We start from the raw sequence: 17,491 nt of genomic DNA, 5'->3' as shown, positions 1-17,491 counted from the left end.
GATTACATAAGGATAAAACATGCAAATGTGAACTTTATATTCCTATAGAAATATGCATTTAATCATATTTTCTATACTTTGATATGAATTCATAGACATGATAATAAATTGTCACGATATATCAAAATAAAAATCTTGAAACATCAATCGATTATTAGGCAAAATTCTTTACAGAAACTAGACTTGCTTATAAATAAAAAAAAATACCATGATCAAAGAACAAGGCGAAATTGTTGATTAAGGTCATCTGACTGATCAGAAACCATTCTGATGACGTCATTCCGATTTGGTCCTTTTGTATACTAGTATGCATCTACTAAGATGACAAGTGCTAACTTCTCTACTTTGCCCTAGATAATGAATTTTGGTTTCTTTGTCTCTGAATGTTCTGTTTTCACCAATGTATACTTTAGTGGTTAGTTACTTTTGTACTTGATAAACACATAAATGCTTAATTTGATACACATACCATGGGGTTTTGTGATAAACACTTAATTGCAAAATACACACGAACACGTATGTGCAAGCAGCAAAAAATAACTCCAAGTTAAAGTGAAAAACAAAATAAGTTTTTATTTTTAAAATTGAACATTAAACATTTCTAAGTTAATCCGTCGTAGCTATCAGGATTAGAAATTTTTTCTTAGTTCAGTTAGTTTTGAATAACAAAAAAAGGCCGAATAAAGTACGAATTCGAAGTTGCAGAGCATTGAGGACCCAACATTTCGTTTGAGTTTGCAAAATGCAGCCGAATAAAGGTAATCCATTCACAGGTTTGAAAATCCTAAGTATTTCGAAAACAGTTGATTTTTAATAATGATTTTATCAATGGTTGTTCATATCAATACAGAGGCCATTCGCAATTAGTATTACATGTATAATTATTTTGTGATATTTCCCCCCTTTTTGTTTTACAACATACGTTTTTTTTTATCTTTATAGGTGCTTTCTTGATACCATATTTTATAATGTTAGTATTTGGAGGATTGCCGCTGTTCTATATGGAACTTGCATTAGGACAGTTCCAGAGATGTGGATGTTTGACGGTCTGGAAGAGAATATGTCCCGCTTTAAAGGGTATGTAACACTTAAATGCAGAAACGTAGTGTTTATATTGATTACAGAAATCACGATCACAAATCGTCTTTAATTTACTTTTTTTTTTAAATTTAATCTGCATAAAAAAATATAGCATGTACTATAAAGAATAGATATCTCATAGAAAATTGACAAAATCTTGAAAGCAACCGATACAATTATCTTTAACAGTTATAATCCTGGTACTTTTGATAACTATATGCTTTTCATGCCAACATACTATACAAAATCTCGTGACTAGATGTCTGTTTGTCAGTCATAACTCATACCGGTACTGTTACATTTCATGAGAACATTTAAACAATCTTGCTATAATTAACTTTAACAGTTAATAGCAAGTAATTTCCTCCTTAATATGCAACATTATAAGCGCATAAGTTTTGATATTTAATAGATAAAATAATATATCTATATTTACATGAATAATTCTTCTGTATGAATAATGTTTTATTCTTGTGTTGTCTTTTATTCAGGAATTGGATTAGCAATAGTTGTAATTGCAACCTATGTTTCGTGGTATTACAACACTATAATTGCATGGGCAGTTTTCTACTTTTTCTCAGCAATGGCATCTGATGTGCCATGGAAATCTTGTAATAATTCGTGGAATAGTATCGACAAATGTGTGGTATATGAAGGACGTAGTGCAGTTCAAAATACTATTGACTCAAAACATTTGCTAAACATCAGTTTAAAAAACAATGCGAATAATTCTGTTACATTGAATCCATTAAATCTGACTATTGCAAACGGTACCAATTTCACTATAGACACAAAGACGGCAACAGAAGAATTCTTTGAGTAAGATGTATAAAGTTTCATTTGTCAAATTTTACTAGATTTGTTTGATTTAGGGACCGGGTAATTTAAAAGTGATTATTTAGAAACACTGATTTTAATATAGTTTTCACTGGCTGGTGTTCCTTTAGGCCATGACTAAGAGTCACCAAGAAACTTATTTATTGAAATTTGAAAAAAGTCTATTTAAAAGATTCAACACGACACTCTTTCAATAAGATACATGTTTGCAAATGAGGCAAATAATATAAAAAACAATAACTGGCCATAATGTAATAATTTTTATTTATTATCAATATACATTTTAATCATTGTATAGATTTAAGCACATGGACATGTTTTAATGAGTCTGCACCCTCCTTTCATTGTAGATATCAAGTACTTGGGTTGAATTATGCTGATGCCCTTGACGATGTAGGAGGTGTTAACTGGATATTAGCTTTATGTCTGTTTGGAGTTTTTATTATAGTTTACTTTGCAATGTGGAGAGGGGTCAAAAGTTCTGGAAAGGTAAATTTTGAATCACACAAGATGTAGAAAAAAACATAAATTAAGTAAAAGAAAAAAAATGACAGTTATTGCAAGCGTAAGATATTCGAATACATGATCACCAAATATGAGTTACTGGATGTGACTGAGGAGCAGAAACTGATGAACCTTCCAAGACAAATAAGGGAACGACAACAGAAAAAAGGGGGCATCATTTTTTTACGGAAATATTCTGGTAGCCATTTTGATGAACAGGAATAATTGTTATGATCTAGCAGATTTTCCAGATTTTCCAAAAACCTTATGGTAATAAATTTGGAAACAAATTAGTTTGATTGATTAGATTGACAGCGTTGAAAAACTTACAGTGAAATGGTTTCTCTGAAGTTAACTTCTGATTTTCAGTTGCTATAATATAATTAAGAACAAAACTAATTGAAAAAAGCGTTATTATGGATGGTAAAGACTATTATGTACTTGTAATATTAATGATATTTCTTTGACTTAACAGGCAGTGTGGATAACAGCAACCATGCCATATGCAGTACTGATTATTTTGTTAGTGAGAGGTTGTATGTTGTCAGGATCGTGGAAAGGCATTATGTATTATCTTACTCCAAAATGGAATAAACTGCTTGAAACTGAAGTAAGTATACCATTCGTCGTAAGTTTACATACATTTTTTTTTAAATATATACATTCTTGCTAGGTTTCTATTAATGCGAATAATGCGACTCAGTCAGTGCTGCAAGAACAAGAACTGTCATCTGACAAAATTAGAATGGAAATGGGGAATATTTCAAATAGACAACTACCCAAGCAAGTTCAAAGATCAGGAAATAGCAGAAGGCAACCAAGGGGTCTTCAACATAGCAAGAAAATTCAGCACCCATAAGCCGGCTTTAGCTGGCCTCTAATCAAAATGTGTACTATTTCAATGAAAATGGACGTAGCAAAACATCTATATGTATGCGATGTACTGCAATCGCAATAATTAATTTTGCATCTTTGTTTCGTTCTTTAAAAATCGCAATAATAAATGAACGCAGTATTTTCTGAATCAATAGTATAATATTCCAATAAGTGCACTCAGGCATAAGTATATATATATACATAGCCAAACCTTACGATCAAAGTCTTAACCGCAAAAAGACACAATCATATAATATGAATAAATTTACAATTTTTAGGCGCATCAATTTTGGAATCTTTTATACATAAAATTCTTTTCTACATAATTATGTAAGAAACATTTTATCTATTCTGTGAATGTACGTTTTTTCGGTCACGTCACTTCCATTTTCACTGAACTAGTATACGCATTTTGTTTGGGGCCAGATGATGCCGGACTTTGGGTGTTTGATTCTCCCGCTGTGTCTAAGACCTTTTGATGGCATTCGGTTGTTTTCTGTCCTTTGGTCGGGTTGTTGACTCTTTTTACACATTCTTTATTACCATTCTTACTTTTGAACGTAAAAGCAACTCACAAATAGTAAACAGATCTTTTTTTGAAACTCATGAGAACAGTGTAAGTTTGTTTTTTAACTACATATCTCTTAGAAACGAATCACACCCTTCGACAAAGAAATATCTTCAATAGACATGTTGCAAGAGAAACAACTAAGAATCAGCTAAGTCTTTCATGTTTCGGTGTTTCGTTTTGGAAATTTCTCTGTCTTAATTGTTTTTGTTATGGAACAGTCTTTCTTTTACAAGTTATGAATGTAATTGTCTTCGTGTATCCATCTTTAAAAAAAGCTACACATTACAAAGAAGTATATAACTTTATCTATATTTCAACTGGATTTATATGACATTTAGTTTTGAAGAACTAAATCGTATTGTTGAGTAACGATTGTTTTTAGTTAATGACATTTATTATAATCTTAAGTTACCAACCACCGACCATTCGACAAATATCTTAAATTCTAATTACAGATATGGATTGCTGCGGCAGCTCAAATTTTCTTTTCGTTAGGTCCAGGTTTTGGAGTCCTTTTAGCGTTATCAAGTTACAACAAGTTAGACAATAACTGTTACAGGTAATTAAAGAAGACCCATTGTTTTATGAGGTTATGATTTTCTGCTCCTAATGAGAGAAAGGAGGAGGGGAAGGGGTTATCGGTGGCCTTGTGATCTAAGCAGTCAAAATACTGCAAATACTGATCACTAGCTAATCCACTCTGAAGTTGTGTGTTCGAAGATCTATTCCCACGTGAGCAGGTGTCTCGACTCAAATTTACATTTACAAAGAATGCCGTATACAATACAGGTCGGTTGGTCTCTCCGGACATTTCCATCGCGCACGGTTTCCTCCACCAGAAAAAAAAGTTACCATCATGAAATAAACAATTGTGTTGAAATTGGCATTACACAAAAATCAGTGTCCTCCTCATAAATAAATAAAAGTAGATGTCAGGTAGAAGTAATTAAGAAGGCAAACTGACAAATAAAAAAAATGTGCATTTCTTTCTTACTATTCACTATTCAAACATTTATCTGATGAAGACGATGAACTGGTAATCACACTATACATGAATAGATGAATGATGTCCTGTGTGTCTGAAACATCTTCTACATAAGCTATTTGCACGCGTTTTAAGTTTGATTACAAACAATCAAACAACATGTGCATGCATTTTCGACAGTCCAAACATGGTCAATAAACACTTATTAAACAAGGCATTTTTTTTCTACTTTTGTAATGTTTATGACCTTCTGCTGTTGTTTTTTTTTCTGGTCGGGTTGTTGTCTCTTTGACACATCCCCATTTTCATTCTCAATTTTATAACACAACATTTGTTTGAAAGAAATTTACTCAAGATATCCCATTACAATATGTTTTAATCTAACGAAATAGTTAAATCTAAGGAGAGTATAAAAGTTTCACAGTGAAATGTTTGCATTACTTGGTTGGAATTGCACTCGATCATCACCGATGAAACTTTTGTATTGAAACAAGCATCCGACGTACGCATTTTAAAATCATGGGCCGCATTTTTGTCAAATACAACGATGCAAACGGCTAAGTGCGTACATGTTTTGATCATTAATTTCAAACATACGTTTGTAAAGTTAACATAATCGTTGAATAACTATGCAAACGCTAAAAATGCCTCTTTGACGTTAAACAGCCATCCTATATCATATTGTATGCATGATTATACCAGAATTATTCTATTGTTGTTTGCTTGGAAAAATATATCAAGTTTTTTGCTATGTAAAGTCACTATTTTTTTAATTTTGTTTTCAGAGATGCATTACTGACCAGTACTATTAATTGTATTACAAGTTTCCTGGCAGGGTTTGTTGTATTTTCGGTACTTGGTCATATGTCACATATGTCTGGGAAAACAGTGGATAACGTGGCACGAGATGGTAATGTATGAAGGACAACATTGGCCGAGTTCACTTGAAACTCTCGAGTTAACTTTACTTACTCGGGTTTCAACAATTCGATTTTTACTTGAACCACTCGAGGTAACCCCGCGTACCCTCGTTCCAACCCCATCGGGCCAGGGTTAAACTCGAGAAACTCTTGAATGACGTCAAACCAATGATAATATTTTATTTTTTATGCTTGGTCAGTGCCTTACCCTAGAGTTACTTAGAGTTGTCCCGAATATCAACTCTGGTGCGTTCACGTGATAATCTATTAACTCTAAAGTTGATTGTAGAGTTTCAAATGAACTCGGCCATAGAATATTAGATACACTGTACGACCAAATTTAACACGCATATTTTGTATTTGGGATAGTCATCTCCGTATTTGAAAAAAAAGTACATTAAATGTTGAATGCAGGACCAGCGTTTGACTCTTCTTATACTGCCTTTATTATAAAAAAAATCAATTTTTATGTTTGCCAATGAGAAAAAAAAATTCGCCAGGGTTCCAATGAAGTTAAGGATTATGTACCCTTTGTTGATTCAATGCTAAACATATGAAAATGTTATAGAAAATCAACAGCCTCTATCCTTGTACTTTCATGATATAGGATTATTGCATGCAGTGCTAGCATTTATGTTATTAAAACAATTTTATTAATGTAGTTATTGGTTCAGGTTCATGTGGACCCTTTGGCTAGAAGGCCGTATTTTCACCTGAAAATTTACTCTGAGTACTTTGTGCAAAGCTTTGTTTTTTAGTGTTTCGTTGCGCTAATTGCTAAATGTGATTATGTGGTAAATAAATCCAAGATTTGTATAGAAAATCCACAGCCTTTCCCCTTTTGTTCTCATATTTGAGCATTTGGTGCTTAATAAATAGAGGATTAATTTATGCAGTGTTTTTTTAATTTTTTTTTAATTTGAGTTCATTTATATGTTTAGGAATTTAGTAAGACGGTCATTTTCACCTAACTAGTACACATTTTTGTTTACGGGCCGGCTCCGGGTCCGATATGTTCACGTTGAAGGCATTTTCGTGGACTTCATCTTGTTTTTTTTACATTTTGTTCAGATTATTGTCTCTATGAATGATTCCCCATTTCCATTCTCATTTAATTATTTTTGTGATTTTCGAAATTTACCAATGTTGAGTTTGTTGCAAATGATTGTTATTTAACGAGTTATGTTACGGATCGTTATCTGTTTGATTGATTGATTGATTGATTGGTTGATTGATTGGTGGTTGTTAAACGTTCAAGGGCAAAATTTTCAAACATGTTGAGTATGATTATGTGTTTGAATAATACACATCATAATGGTTTATGTATGTATATGTTAAATATTATATTCATTCAGAGGATACATGTATAGGCAACTGCGCTGTGTGATCGTTATAATAACGCCAAAAACTTGCAAATATTTATTCTGATGTATGCAAAGCTGCTTCTTAAAACAGGTAGAAAAAGAGTGCAGTCAAGCAATTACGTAGTATAATAATTATATTAATTGAATTTATTTTAGATGTAGGATTGATATTTATTGTTTATCCAGAGGCTCTGTCATCATTAGAGTTATCCTCCTTCTGGGCAATCTTATTCTTTTTTATGCTGATAACACTTGGGTTAGATACAACAGTAAGTCGCAAAAGCAAAACAAAACAACAAAAATAATGGAAATTTAAAAACAATTGCGCAAAGGATCGGATTAACTTTTCATTTAAATAATAATAATTTGTTGTAACAGAGCAAATTATTTTCATATAAATCATGTTTTTGTTACATTGTTGGTTTCTGGCATAAACAATGAACTACACTCACAGCGCATAGTCAGCTATAACATGTAGGAGCAGTCAAACGAGATATATTAACAGCATGATTTATGTATAAATTAAAGAATGAACAAACTATTAAATACAGCAACAAACAACATCCACTGTATTTCTGGTTCCTGCAGTCTTGGTACAAGCACACACCGAATGTTTTTGCTTACCTTGTATAACTTACATTTCACCAAGACATATTTAAAAATGAATAAATGGAGAACATATCCAATCTTAGATTTGCGGTTATTTGATATACATTTTAACTTAAAATATCAGTTCTCCTAAACAGTACATTTTAAGTCAGCTTGACACTTGTCCATATATGTTAAATCAACATATGTGTTTAAAAGTGACAGCTGAATAGAACGTTTATTTTGATTGAACACATGATTATTTTCTGCACGTGCAAAGGCATTTTGTTTTATGAATGCACCGACGTAGTAAAATATTGAAAAAGTGTCACTATACAGGTGCTTTTAGTTTTGCAAATACGACCATGAAGATTGCTTGAAATTAAAAACTAAATCTGATTCGGGATGACAAATAAATTGTCCGCTTTTAAAAATTACAACAGAAATGAATAATTATATTTTCCGCTAGGTTGTTTGAATACACTGTCATCACCTAGCTGTTAATTCAAATCGCGTAATCTATCATTAGTATCATCTTAAATCGCAATCTTACGAAAACTTTTGTTAATAAAATCATTTTCAATATGCTAAAATATGGTTGGAGTTATCCTTCTTTATATAGCTTTAAAACTTGTAACTGCAAATATTTTAGCAACTACTATTATACATCGACAAAAAAAGTTTATGTCACTAGTTTCATTCTATAAATATGAGATTTAATATGCGCATATATAAATGCAACATGTTTCCAACAAAACACAGCCTTAGCCTCTGGCTGTATGAATGAGAGAATATTATACTTTTAATTAGTAATTGGCCTCAAATCTGTTACATTTTATCAATTGAATTGTTTCTTTACTTTACATCGACACAATTTACACTTATAGATCATATATAGTGATTTGAAAAATATCTATCAATCTTGTAGACTTCTTGTAGCTAAAAGAAAACGGAAAATCCCCCAACAAGCATCAAAACATCAAACGAATGGACAACAATTGTCGTATTCCTTACTGGATACAGATATTTTCTAATATAGAAAATATTGGATTAAACCTGGTTTTATAGCTAGCTAAACATCTCACTTGTATGACAGCTGCATACAAACAAATCTATTATATTGACAAAGATGTGTGAACAGAACAAACAGACATATTATGTACAAATATAAATATATTTTTTTCTTAAAACTTTTAACGTTAATGTCTGTCCGTGTGATTGAAGCGCCCATGCGGTCCAATTTTGAAATGGGTTCTCTATTTATTGCTTTAACTAAGAAGGTAGAAACAAATTTTGAAACGGGTTCTCTATTTATTGCTTCAACTAAGAAGGTAGAAGCAAATTTTGTAAAAATTACTCAGATATTAATTTATCATTTCAGTTTGGAGGATTAGAAGCCATAACTACAGGTATACTAGATGAGTGGCCACATTTACGGAAACATAGAAAACTGTTCGTTCTTGGTCTTATGTGTTATTGCTTTTTAGGTTCTCTTCCTACCATTACATATGTAAGTACAAAGTTAGAATAAATCATAACAATTCTGCATCCTAATTTCAACGGTTAGTGTTATGGCAAATGAACAGATAGAAATGCAACAAAAACACGTTTTATGGCGTATGAATTCATATGCAAGCAAAGAAGTTCCGGAAGTGTTTATTTGAGATTTCGATTTCTTTGAAATGATACACATATCTCAATTCATTCTTATTAACACATGCCATATAAAATCTCCAACACTGAGTAAAAATATACTATACCTCATGCGAAAAATTAAAATATATTAGAAAAATCGTTTGCAAAGGTAGAAAGCAAGTCTGTCAGCTGTAGGTTAGAACATGTGCTATGAACAATCTAAAACAGCACATGTGTGTTGTATGTTCAAACGATGAAAATAGCAAAAGCATCAAAACCAAAAGACCACTGTTAAACAGAACAGACGATACTTTTTAAGGTTAAAAAATCGTTAACAAGGAGAGGCAAAAATGATACAAGATTCCGAGAAAATATTAAAGTATAACTCCAGTAGAAACATACAACAGCATTCCATATTACACTTCGAAGAAAATTGATGATTGGGTTACACGAGAACAAGTCTGGTATTAAATAAGAGATATAAAGGTGGCGAAATGGCCCAATAAAAATCAGGAAATGAAATAAAATCATGTATTATCAAACGGTATATTTCGTTTTTAAATAGTCCGATATACTTGGGTGCTAGGTTATAGTCTGTTTAGTAATTAATATATTCAAATCTGTGAAAGATAACGATGTTATTGTATAATATAAAATATTTATTACGATGTATTTACAGGGTGGAATATATGTCGTCCAGTTGTTGGATTCGTTTGGAGCTCCGATATCAATTATATTTGTTGTTTTCCTTGAATCGGTTGCTGTCTCATGGATTTATGGTACTTCATAAATAGTTTTTCTTTTATATTAATTAAAGATTGAATAAGTTTTGAAAATTAAACAGAAAATAATATTTGAATAATGTCTCAACAGATTGTCAGAAGATGTCTTGTGATTATTCTTTTATTTATCTTGTACTGACGTATGAATTCATACACAGGCCAATAAGTTCTGAAAGTGTTCATGTAATATAGAAGTAAGAAATGTGGTTTTGTTACTAATGAGATAACTCTATACAAGAGATTATATGACACAGACATTACCAATTTTATAATTTTGTAACTTTAGTTATAACTTAGTATATTTTTCAAAATAGTTTATATATGAATAATATGTGCTCCCCTTAAGTGTAAAGCAAAGTTGATATCAAAATTTATGACAAACTATAAGCTCTCTTGTTAAATTTTTTTTTAAACCTCACATAAAGAATAAATAGTATAAATAATTGTTGAGACTGTATCTTTCCAGGTGTTGAAAGATTTAGTAATGACATTCAGTCCATGTTAGGATTTAGACCAGGGATATTTTGGAGAATATGTTGGACGACCATCAGTCCGTTGTTTTTATTTGTAAGTATAGCTTAGATGAAAAACAAATTAAGCATTTGCATTAAACGTTAAAGAAACGTTTAACAAAACGTTGTTATTGCCATTTAAACAACATTCTCAATAGAACCACTGTTATCGTTTTTTGTTATTATTTTTGCTTCACCAGAGCGTTTAGATGATTGATTTCTTGAACCTATTTAAAATAAACTTCTGTACTGATACCAGATATCAGGATGCAAACGACGAATACGATAAATCATTGAAACAACTGACTTAGAACTAATGTCATAGAATATGTTGTTTTGCCTGAACCGATGATTTTCTAACAAACTAATATCGTATGTTTAAGACATTGTTTTAAACATCCAACTCATCAATACTAGCTTGTATTTGTTTTGATCAAGTACAGTATTTTCATCTTTCAAGTACAATATGTTTATTGATCAAGTACAATGTATTCGTTGATCAATTACAGTATTTTCGTTGATCAGTGACTGAAGTTTCGTTGATCAATTACAGAATTATTATAAATGTTAGTTGACAAGCTAATCTGTCATTTTATAAGGAACAACAAATTGGTCTAATTTTTTTAAGCATTAAATGATTTCTATGCGTTATGTACCTATGACGTTGAAGGTTGCACTTTGTAAATACAACTGTTTCTCAAAACACGCCTTTTTGGGGAGATCTTGAATATTCATAGAAATTAATTTTATTTACATACTGGTTCCCAGTTATACTATCTGTGTTCTGTGTCACAGAGACATAACTTGGGAATGTTACCAGTAAATAAACATGTGCATATTGTTTACATTGAAAATTGTGGTAACCTTTCATTCGAGGTAAGGGTAGTTAAGAAAATGAGTGTTAGTTTAAACTCTGAGAAGTTCATGGCATATAAACGTTGAAAATATGCAGCACAGCCCTATATTTTGACCTTTGAAAAAAATTGTGGCGCATATGAACTTTCAATTCTAGGATAAGATTTTTTTCAAAACTTCATAGAAAAAGTGGTACAGTTTTGGCCGTAAAAGGAGTTCCTATGGGAAATCGCATTGTCAGTATTTACAGAAATGCAACCTTTAATAGTCAGAAATCGATAAAACGAAAACAAATCCGGGTCATAAACCAAAACCGAAAACGGAACAATAGTAAAACACTGAACTGCAATAAAACAAACGCCACAAAATATATGGTCGAAGTCGGTTATATGAAAATGGTCTTTTGTCATTCGAAAAAACAGTAAAGGATAATTAATCTGACATACATGTTTGTTCTTCTGGTATAGATCTGAGCGTCACTGATGAGTCTTATGTAGACGAAACGCGCGTCTGGCGTAAAAAATTATAATCCTGGTACTTTTGATAACTATATAGAGTATTTATTATTTTAAGATACTGTTAATCATGTCTGATGATCAGTCTATACAATCACTTATCTATTGTTTTTCAGACACTTTTTATCTTGTCCTTAGCTCAGCCTATGCCACCCCAGTATGGGACGTATGATTTTCCAACCTGGTCTCACACGTTGGGATGGTTTATCGTTTCATCTTCACTATTGTGTATACCAGGTTACGCAATTTATTTGTTCTTCGTTACTCCAGGAAGTACTGCAGAGGTATGTTTTATAGCATCTTGATAAGGGATTAATTTGCATTCGTTGTTGAGTAAACCATGCATAGACAAAACAATATATGGGCAAAGATCGATGTTAAATAATATCGAATTCAACTTCTACCTTAAGGATAAACTTAATTCAACTACTACCTTAAGAATAAACTAAGGTAAGGTTTTGGGTTTTGTATCAAATGATCGGACCCCTTGGTGTTTTTCTATACGATACAAGGTAAAATAAATTACCCCATACATTTGAAGACTTAATAGCTTATAACAGGTTATTTAACAAAATTTAGGAAGATTCTTGATTTTCTTTCTTTTAATTTGTGACCCAAATAATACCAATGCACATACAAGGTAAAACACCTAGACCGAACCTTTCCCCCCATATATTATAAATCAAATAGAAAAGGAGCTCCATGACCTATCAATATTTGTAGCTTATTTTGATTTTAAACTAGTACTCTTTCAGCTTGAAGTATCAATTTTAAAGTCTTGATTTATTTAGTTTCATCTAAGATCACCTAAGTACATCCTTAAAACGATTAATAATTTACAAACACGGTTTTGGTTAAAATCTCAATTTTGTGCCTTCGCAAAATATCTGCATCGATTGGGCTTTGGATTCGGAAAAGGAATGGTCTAAACGATTAACTCTACTTACTAAATGATAAAAGTCTTGAGAATATGTTCAATCCCATCGAATTAAAAATATAAGAATATACATCAACAATAAAGTCTGCTCCTTATACTGACTTACATCTGTAGAATTACAAATAGGGTAGCTTGAGAGAAAAAAATCTGCATACAAGATAAAATAAGCTTTCAGTTCCTAAACTGTTGTTTCTATATAGCAATAATCCAGTAGACCCTTCAAATTGAGTAGTTTTCTCAAATTGAATAGAATATTTCTATCATACGAAATTTCCTTACATTTGATAGGGGATTGTTGCTTAAAAGAAACCTATTGACGGATAGGGTTTTAACATATGTCCCAAATATCGTAATTACAATCTCGTCCGCCTTTCTTTATCGTTATATCATTGCATGAGACTGATCAAAGAATTCTCACCTATGACTGGTGCAACTAATAACATAATTTTGCTTGCCTTAAACCGAGATCCTAAAATTCTATTTTTTTAGGGGAAAGAGGGGAAGGGAGGGGGGGGGGTTCAATAGATTATTTTCTATCTTGTGTTTGTGAACTTAATTGTTTTCTCCTTTCATTTTGTCGAAGGCGTTGTCAGATGCTCGTGACTTATTATGATTTCCTTCTTGGTGTCTTTTCCCTTAACCTACATACTTATTCTAAATACAGATTACACAGTATTTGCATCTGAATCTATTTTGTAAATTACCTTTCACCAGAACGCTCAAAACATCTCAAAAATTGAATGTCAGTGATGCATTTCGGTTAGTAAGAAAATAGTAACAAAAATATCGAACTTATAAAATAAATTCGAAAAGGTGAGAGTCCATTGAACATGAAAAAACAAACATTACTATAAGAACCTTCGAAACGAATGGAACACAAATGTCATATTCCTCAGTTGGAACATGTATAATCCGTGGAAAATGGTGTGTTTTTATCTTATTCTATAGCTATATAATCTAGACCCCACCTGTATGCTAGTTGGTCTTAGTTCTATTATACTGATAATATTGGGTGAGCAAATCAAACAAAATCACATTTTTAATTTAGAAAATAATATAAATTTACTGAATTAAAGGTTTCAACTCCCTCATGCAAATTTGATTTCGATTGGTTCATTTGTTTTGCCTTTGGTCATTATCGTATCTGATAAATATTGTTTTACAAACACGAGATTTGCACTCGGGAATGATAGATATATTTTTTATTACAGCGTCTAAGATCTATGGTAGTCCCAACAGAGGTACCCAATCATTCCGATGACGTTGTTATCCCGGTGCAGCTGTAGTTTATCTGCAATCATTAGAATAACTTAAATTATGTTAATATTGATTTAATAAATAGAGAAAAGTATGGTATTCATATACGATGCAAATGGAAAAGTTATTTATGTATATGTATACCACCAGATGGCACATAGATATAATCATACCATGGTGAAAGGTATATTATATAACGAATTGAAAAACTTCCTCCATAATTTATTCCGATGCTGTGAAGTAAATATTCAAAACGAAGCTTGGAAGTTGATCATGCGTTTAGTTTTCCTATCTTGGAAATAACTCAATTATTTATCTATGAAAATATGATGAGTCTGGTTGGTCCGTAACTGGTACAAGGTACATACTAAAACATCAATGATAGAAAATTGTTCGGATTTCAGTTTATGTACAAGAGACAATGAACAAATAGACCAAGAACAAAAAAGTGTGATCGAGTTACTATGGGCTATATATTTTTTTCATTGTTAGATACATATATAACTCTTAATAAAGTAGCCTTGTTTACAAAAATCTCACGTGTAAAATTAATCTTACGATAGAAATATTTAGTTGAATTGTTAAGTAATATTTAAGACCGACGACAAATTTCACACTAAAGATTCTTTGTGAAAAGGACTACAGGATCTTCTCTGGTTTTGTTATAGTCGTTATCAAAACAAATCAGAGGTATAAAAAAGAAGATGTGGTATGATTGCCAATGATAAAAATACCCACAAGAGACCAAAATGACACAGACATTAACAACTTTAGGTCACCGTGCGGTCTTCAACAATGAGCAAAGCCCATACCGCATAGTCAGCTATAAAAGGACCCGTATGTTTGTTTTGTTTAAGATTGAAACCTACGAATCTGAAATCTCAGATGATTATATAAAAACAGTATACCGTTTATTTAAGTGTTAATAATGGTGAAAGTGTTGATTAAATTTTTCATTATATGGTGATGCACCATGTTATATTTCTATAATCGATTGACTATCTATTGCTTTTCATAGAATTCCAGATTTCATTTGTAATGTTAGAATAATCAATTATAGAATAAATGTGCACAATATACGCCTATTCAAATAATATTTTTTAATCAGCGTCTGCATCTTTTAAATGACCTAATAGTAGAAGAAAAAATTGATAGTATGCTTGAATTTTATTTTTTCATTGTTATATCTAATATACTAGTATTTAGTGATTTAATGGCCAGTTAAACTTTGATACCAGTTAACAAATTATTGCAGTTCATACACACTATGTAAGATTTGAAAGTCATTATTTCGGCAATACCTGGCCTTGCGGTCATAAAACTTTCGAGTCAGTTTTCTATACTCGTACTCCAAAATCAACCAATCAAAATGCTGAATTTCATGTTTCAAGTATGATTTTTGGGCTCAAAGCACTGAGGAAAGTTTTATGACTTCAACCCCAGATGTACAATAGGGGTCCCGATGGCCAAGTAGCCTAAGTAGTTTATCTAGAGTATCACTATGCTTTCAATACCAGTTCTGTCTGTTTGAACCCCGCACGTAGCAGGTGCGACTTTGAAATTTATTGACCATTAATACATGTACTACTGTTCCTGCTAAAGTAAGGTTGTTCTCTTTAGGCGGCAGCTTAATCTACACAAAAAATTACCGTCACAAAATAGCAAATACAAATGTATTTCTGAATGTGGTTCTAAGCATCAACATTCCAAAAGAATAATGACAGGTAATTCGTTAACAAAATGATTAACAAACAGATGTGTACCTACTATTTAAGGTTTTTGAACATCAAACTCTTTCTTGTAAATGTCTGATTGTAAAATAAATACTCCTACCGTGAAAATTTAATATTTTTTTTATAACTGTACTCATATATAATATGTTGAATGATATGGCTAATGTACCGCCAACTTTTATTTTAAATGACACTAAATAGATTAATTATTTACTCGGACTGTATTAAATGTGTCAATGTGATGTTAATGTGCCCTCATTTATTTTCACGTTCTTTTGTTCAAGTTACACAATGCGTCTTTAGCGTTTTACAGAACAATCTATATGTGTTGCTGCATTGATTTAACTACAGTAACTGGTATTGTTATTCATTTAATGTTTGTTTAAAAAGAACTGCATAGTTTGATTCTGCCTCTATCTTATTATGGTTCATGACGGGCTATAGTATCATAGTGCATCTACTTTTATTTATTATTTTATTACAATGCTAATATTTCTGATACAACTGAGAAATTTGTAAGTATAAAGTTATCTATTTGTACCGTATATGATGCGTATCATTTGTCTGTACATTTGTAAATTATAATCAGCTTATTTCATCACATTTTTCTTATCAGATGTTTATAAGCCATAAGTCATGATATCAATCTTAGACCCGAACGTTCGATGGCTTAACTGATGTCGATCATAACTTTCATAATATATTCTTCTACATAGAAAAATAACTACGCAATTTTATATGCACGTCAACAACATAGGCAGTTGAAAATATTTAATCTTATTTACGATGTATTAAATTGTACAATTATGAGACGTCCTTATATATTTTAGGATTTCATACTAATATTTTTGTACGACAAAACTTTATTTGCACATTATAGGTATACTTGAAATTGAGAAATAGTTCGTTCCTTTCTGTTACTTTTATAGAGCATATAAATATCATTACTTTGAAAAATATAAAAATGTATTTATTGTATTAAATGTTTTACATTTCCCCTTTAAAAATGTCCTCTTTCCTACTATATGTCTTTAACCCTACAATGTTATTTTTTTTCCTTTTGTTTGTAACGTTGACGTGTATTTTTCTGATTAAACAAGTGCCATGCAAAAACGTCACCCACAGGCATGCGAATTAACATCCAAAAAGAGAACATCTTATTTTTTATATAACCGCGCTTTGCACTGTTTAGGATAATATGGAATTTACATAATCTAAATTCTTTCATGATATGGTAAAACCGTGTAAGTTATATACTCTAAGCATTTTTCAATCAGTCAAGTATTAAATAAATAACAGATATACTCAAAAATTGTCTTATTTCTAAAGGTTATATAACACTTTCCTGTTATCCTGTTTTATTTTGACGTAATGGTAACGTTACAATTATTGTTCAAGTCACGAGTGTTATTTAAGACCTCTTGGCGATCCGAGTTTGAGCCATGATGAATCTAATTAGAAACAGAGAATGCGATTGAGTAATAGAAAAGACAAAAAACAAAACGTTTAAATATCAAACACAAAACTTTAGAAAATAACA

The 17,491-nt window shown here is 31.4% G+C and overlaps 1 protein-coding gene across 1 annotated transcript in view; it reads left to right on the top strand.

The window, feature by feature from the left end:
• LOC134727690 (sodium-dependent serotonin transporter-like) overlaps nucleotides 1-12,329 on the top strand; it is a 36,819-nt gene extending 24,490 nt beyond the window's left edge. The window contains exons 2-12 of the mRNA XM_063592073.1: nucleotides 943-1,077; nucleotides 1,572-1,899; nucleotides 2,268-2,406; nucleotides 2,897-3,031; nucleotides 4,324-4,427; nucleotides 5,639-5,763; nucleotides 7,294-7,406; nucleotides 9,107-9,235; nucleotides 10,040-10,139; nucleotides 10,609-10,709; nucleotides 12,141-12,329. Of these exons, the coding sequence (XP_063448143.1) occupies nucleotides 943-1,077; nucleotides 1,572-1,899; nucleotides 2,268-2,406; nucleotides 2,897-3,031; nucleotides 4,324-4,427; nucleotides 5,639-5,763; nucleotides 7,294-7,406; nucleotides 9,107-9,235; nucleotides 10,040-10,139; nucleotides 10,609-10,709; nucleotides 12,141-12,329 (1,598 nt within the window). The remainder of the gene's footprint in view (nucleotides 1-942; nucleotides 1,078-1,571; nucleotides 1,900-2,267; nucleotides 2,407-2,896; nucleotides 3,032-4,323; nucleotides 4,428-5,638; nucleotides 5,764-7,293; nucleotides 7,407-9,106; nucleotides 9,236-10,039; nucleotides 10,140-10,608; nucleotides 10,710-12,140) is intronic.
• Nucleotides 12,330-17,491: the final 5,162 nt, after the last annotated feature.

The sequence above is a fragment of the Mytilus trossulus genome, chromosome 8 (genome assembly GCF_036588685.1).
Source record: "Mytilus trossulus isolate FHL-02 chromosome 8, PNRI_Mtr1.1.1.hap1, whole genome shotgun sequence".
NCBI classification, from domain to species: domain Eukaryota; kingdom Metazoa; phylum Mollusca; class Bivalvia; order Mytilida; family Mytilidae; genus Mytilus; species Mytilus trossulus.
This window is presented reverse-complemented; position numbering and strand designations above follow the sequence as displayed.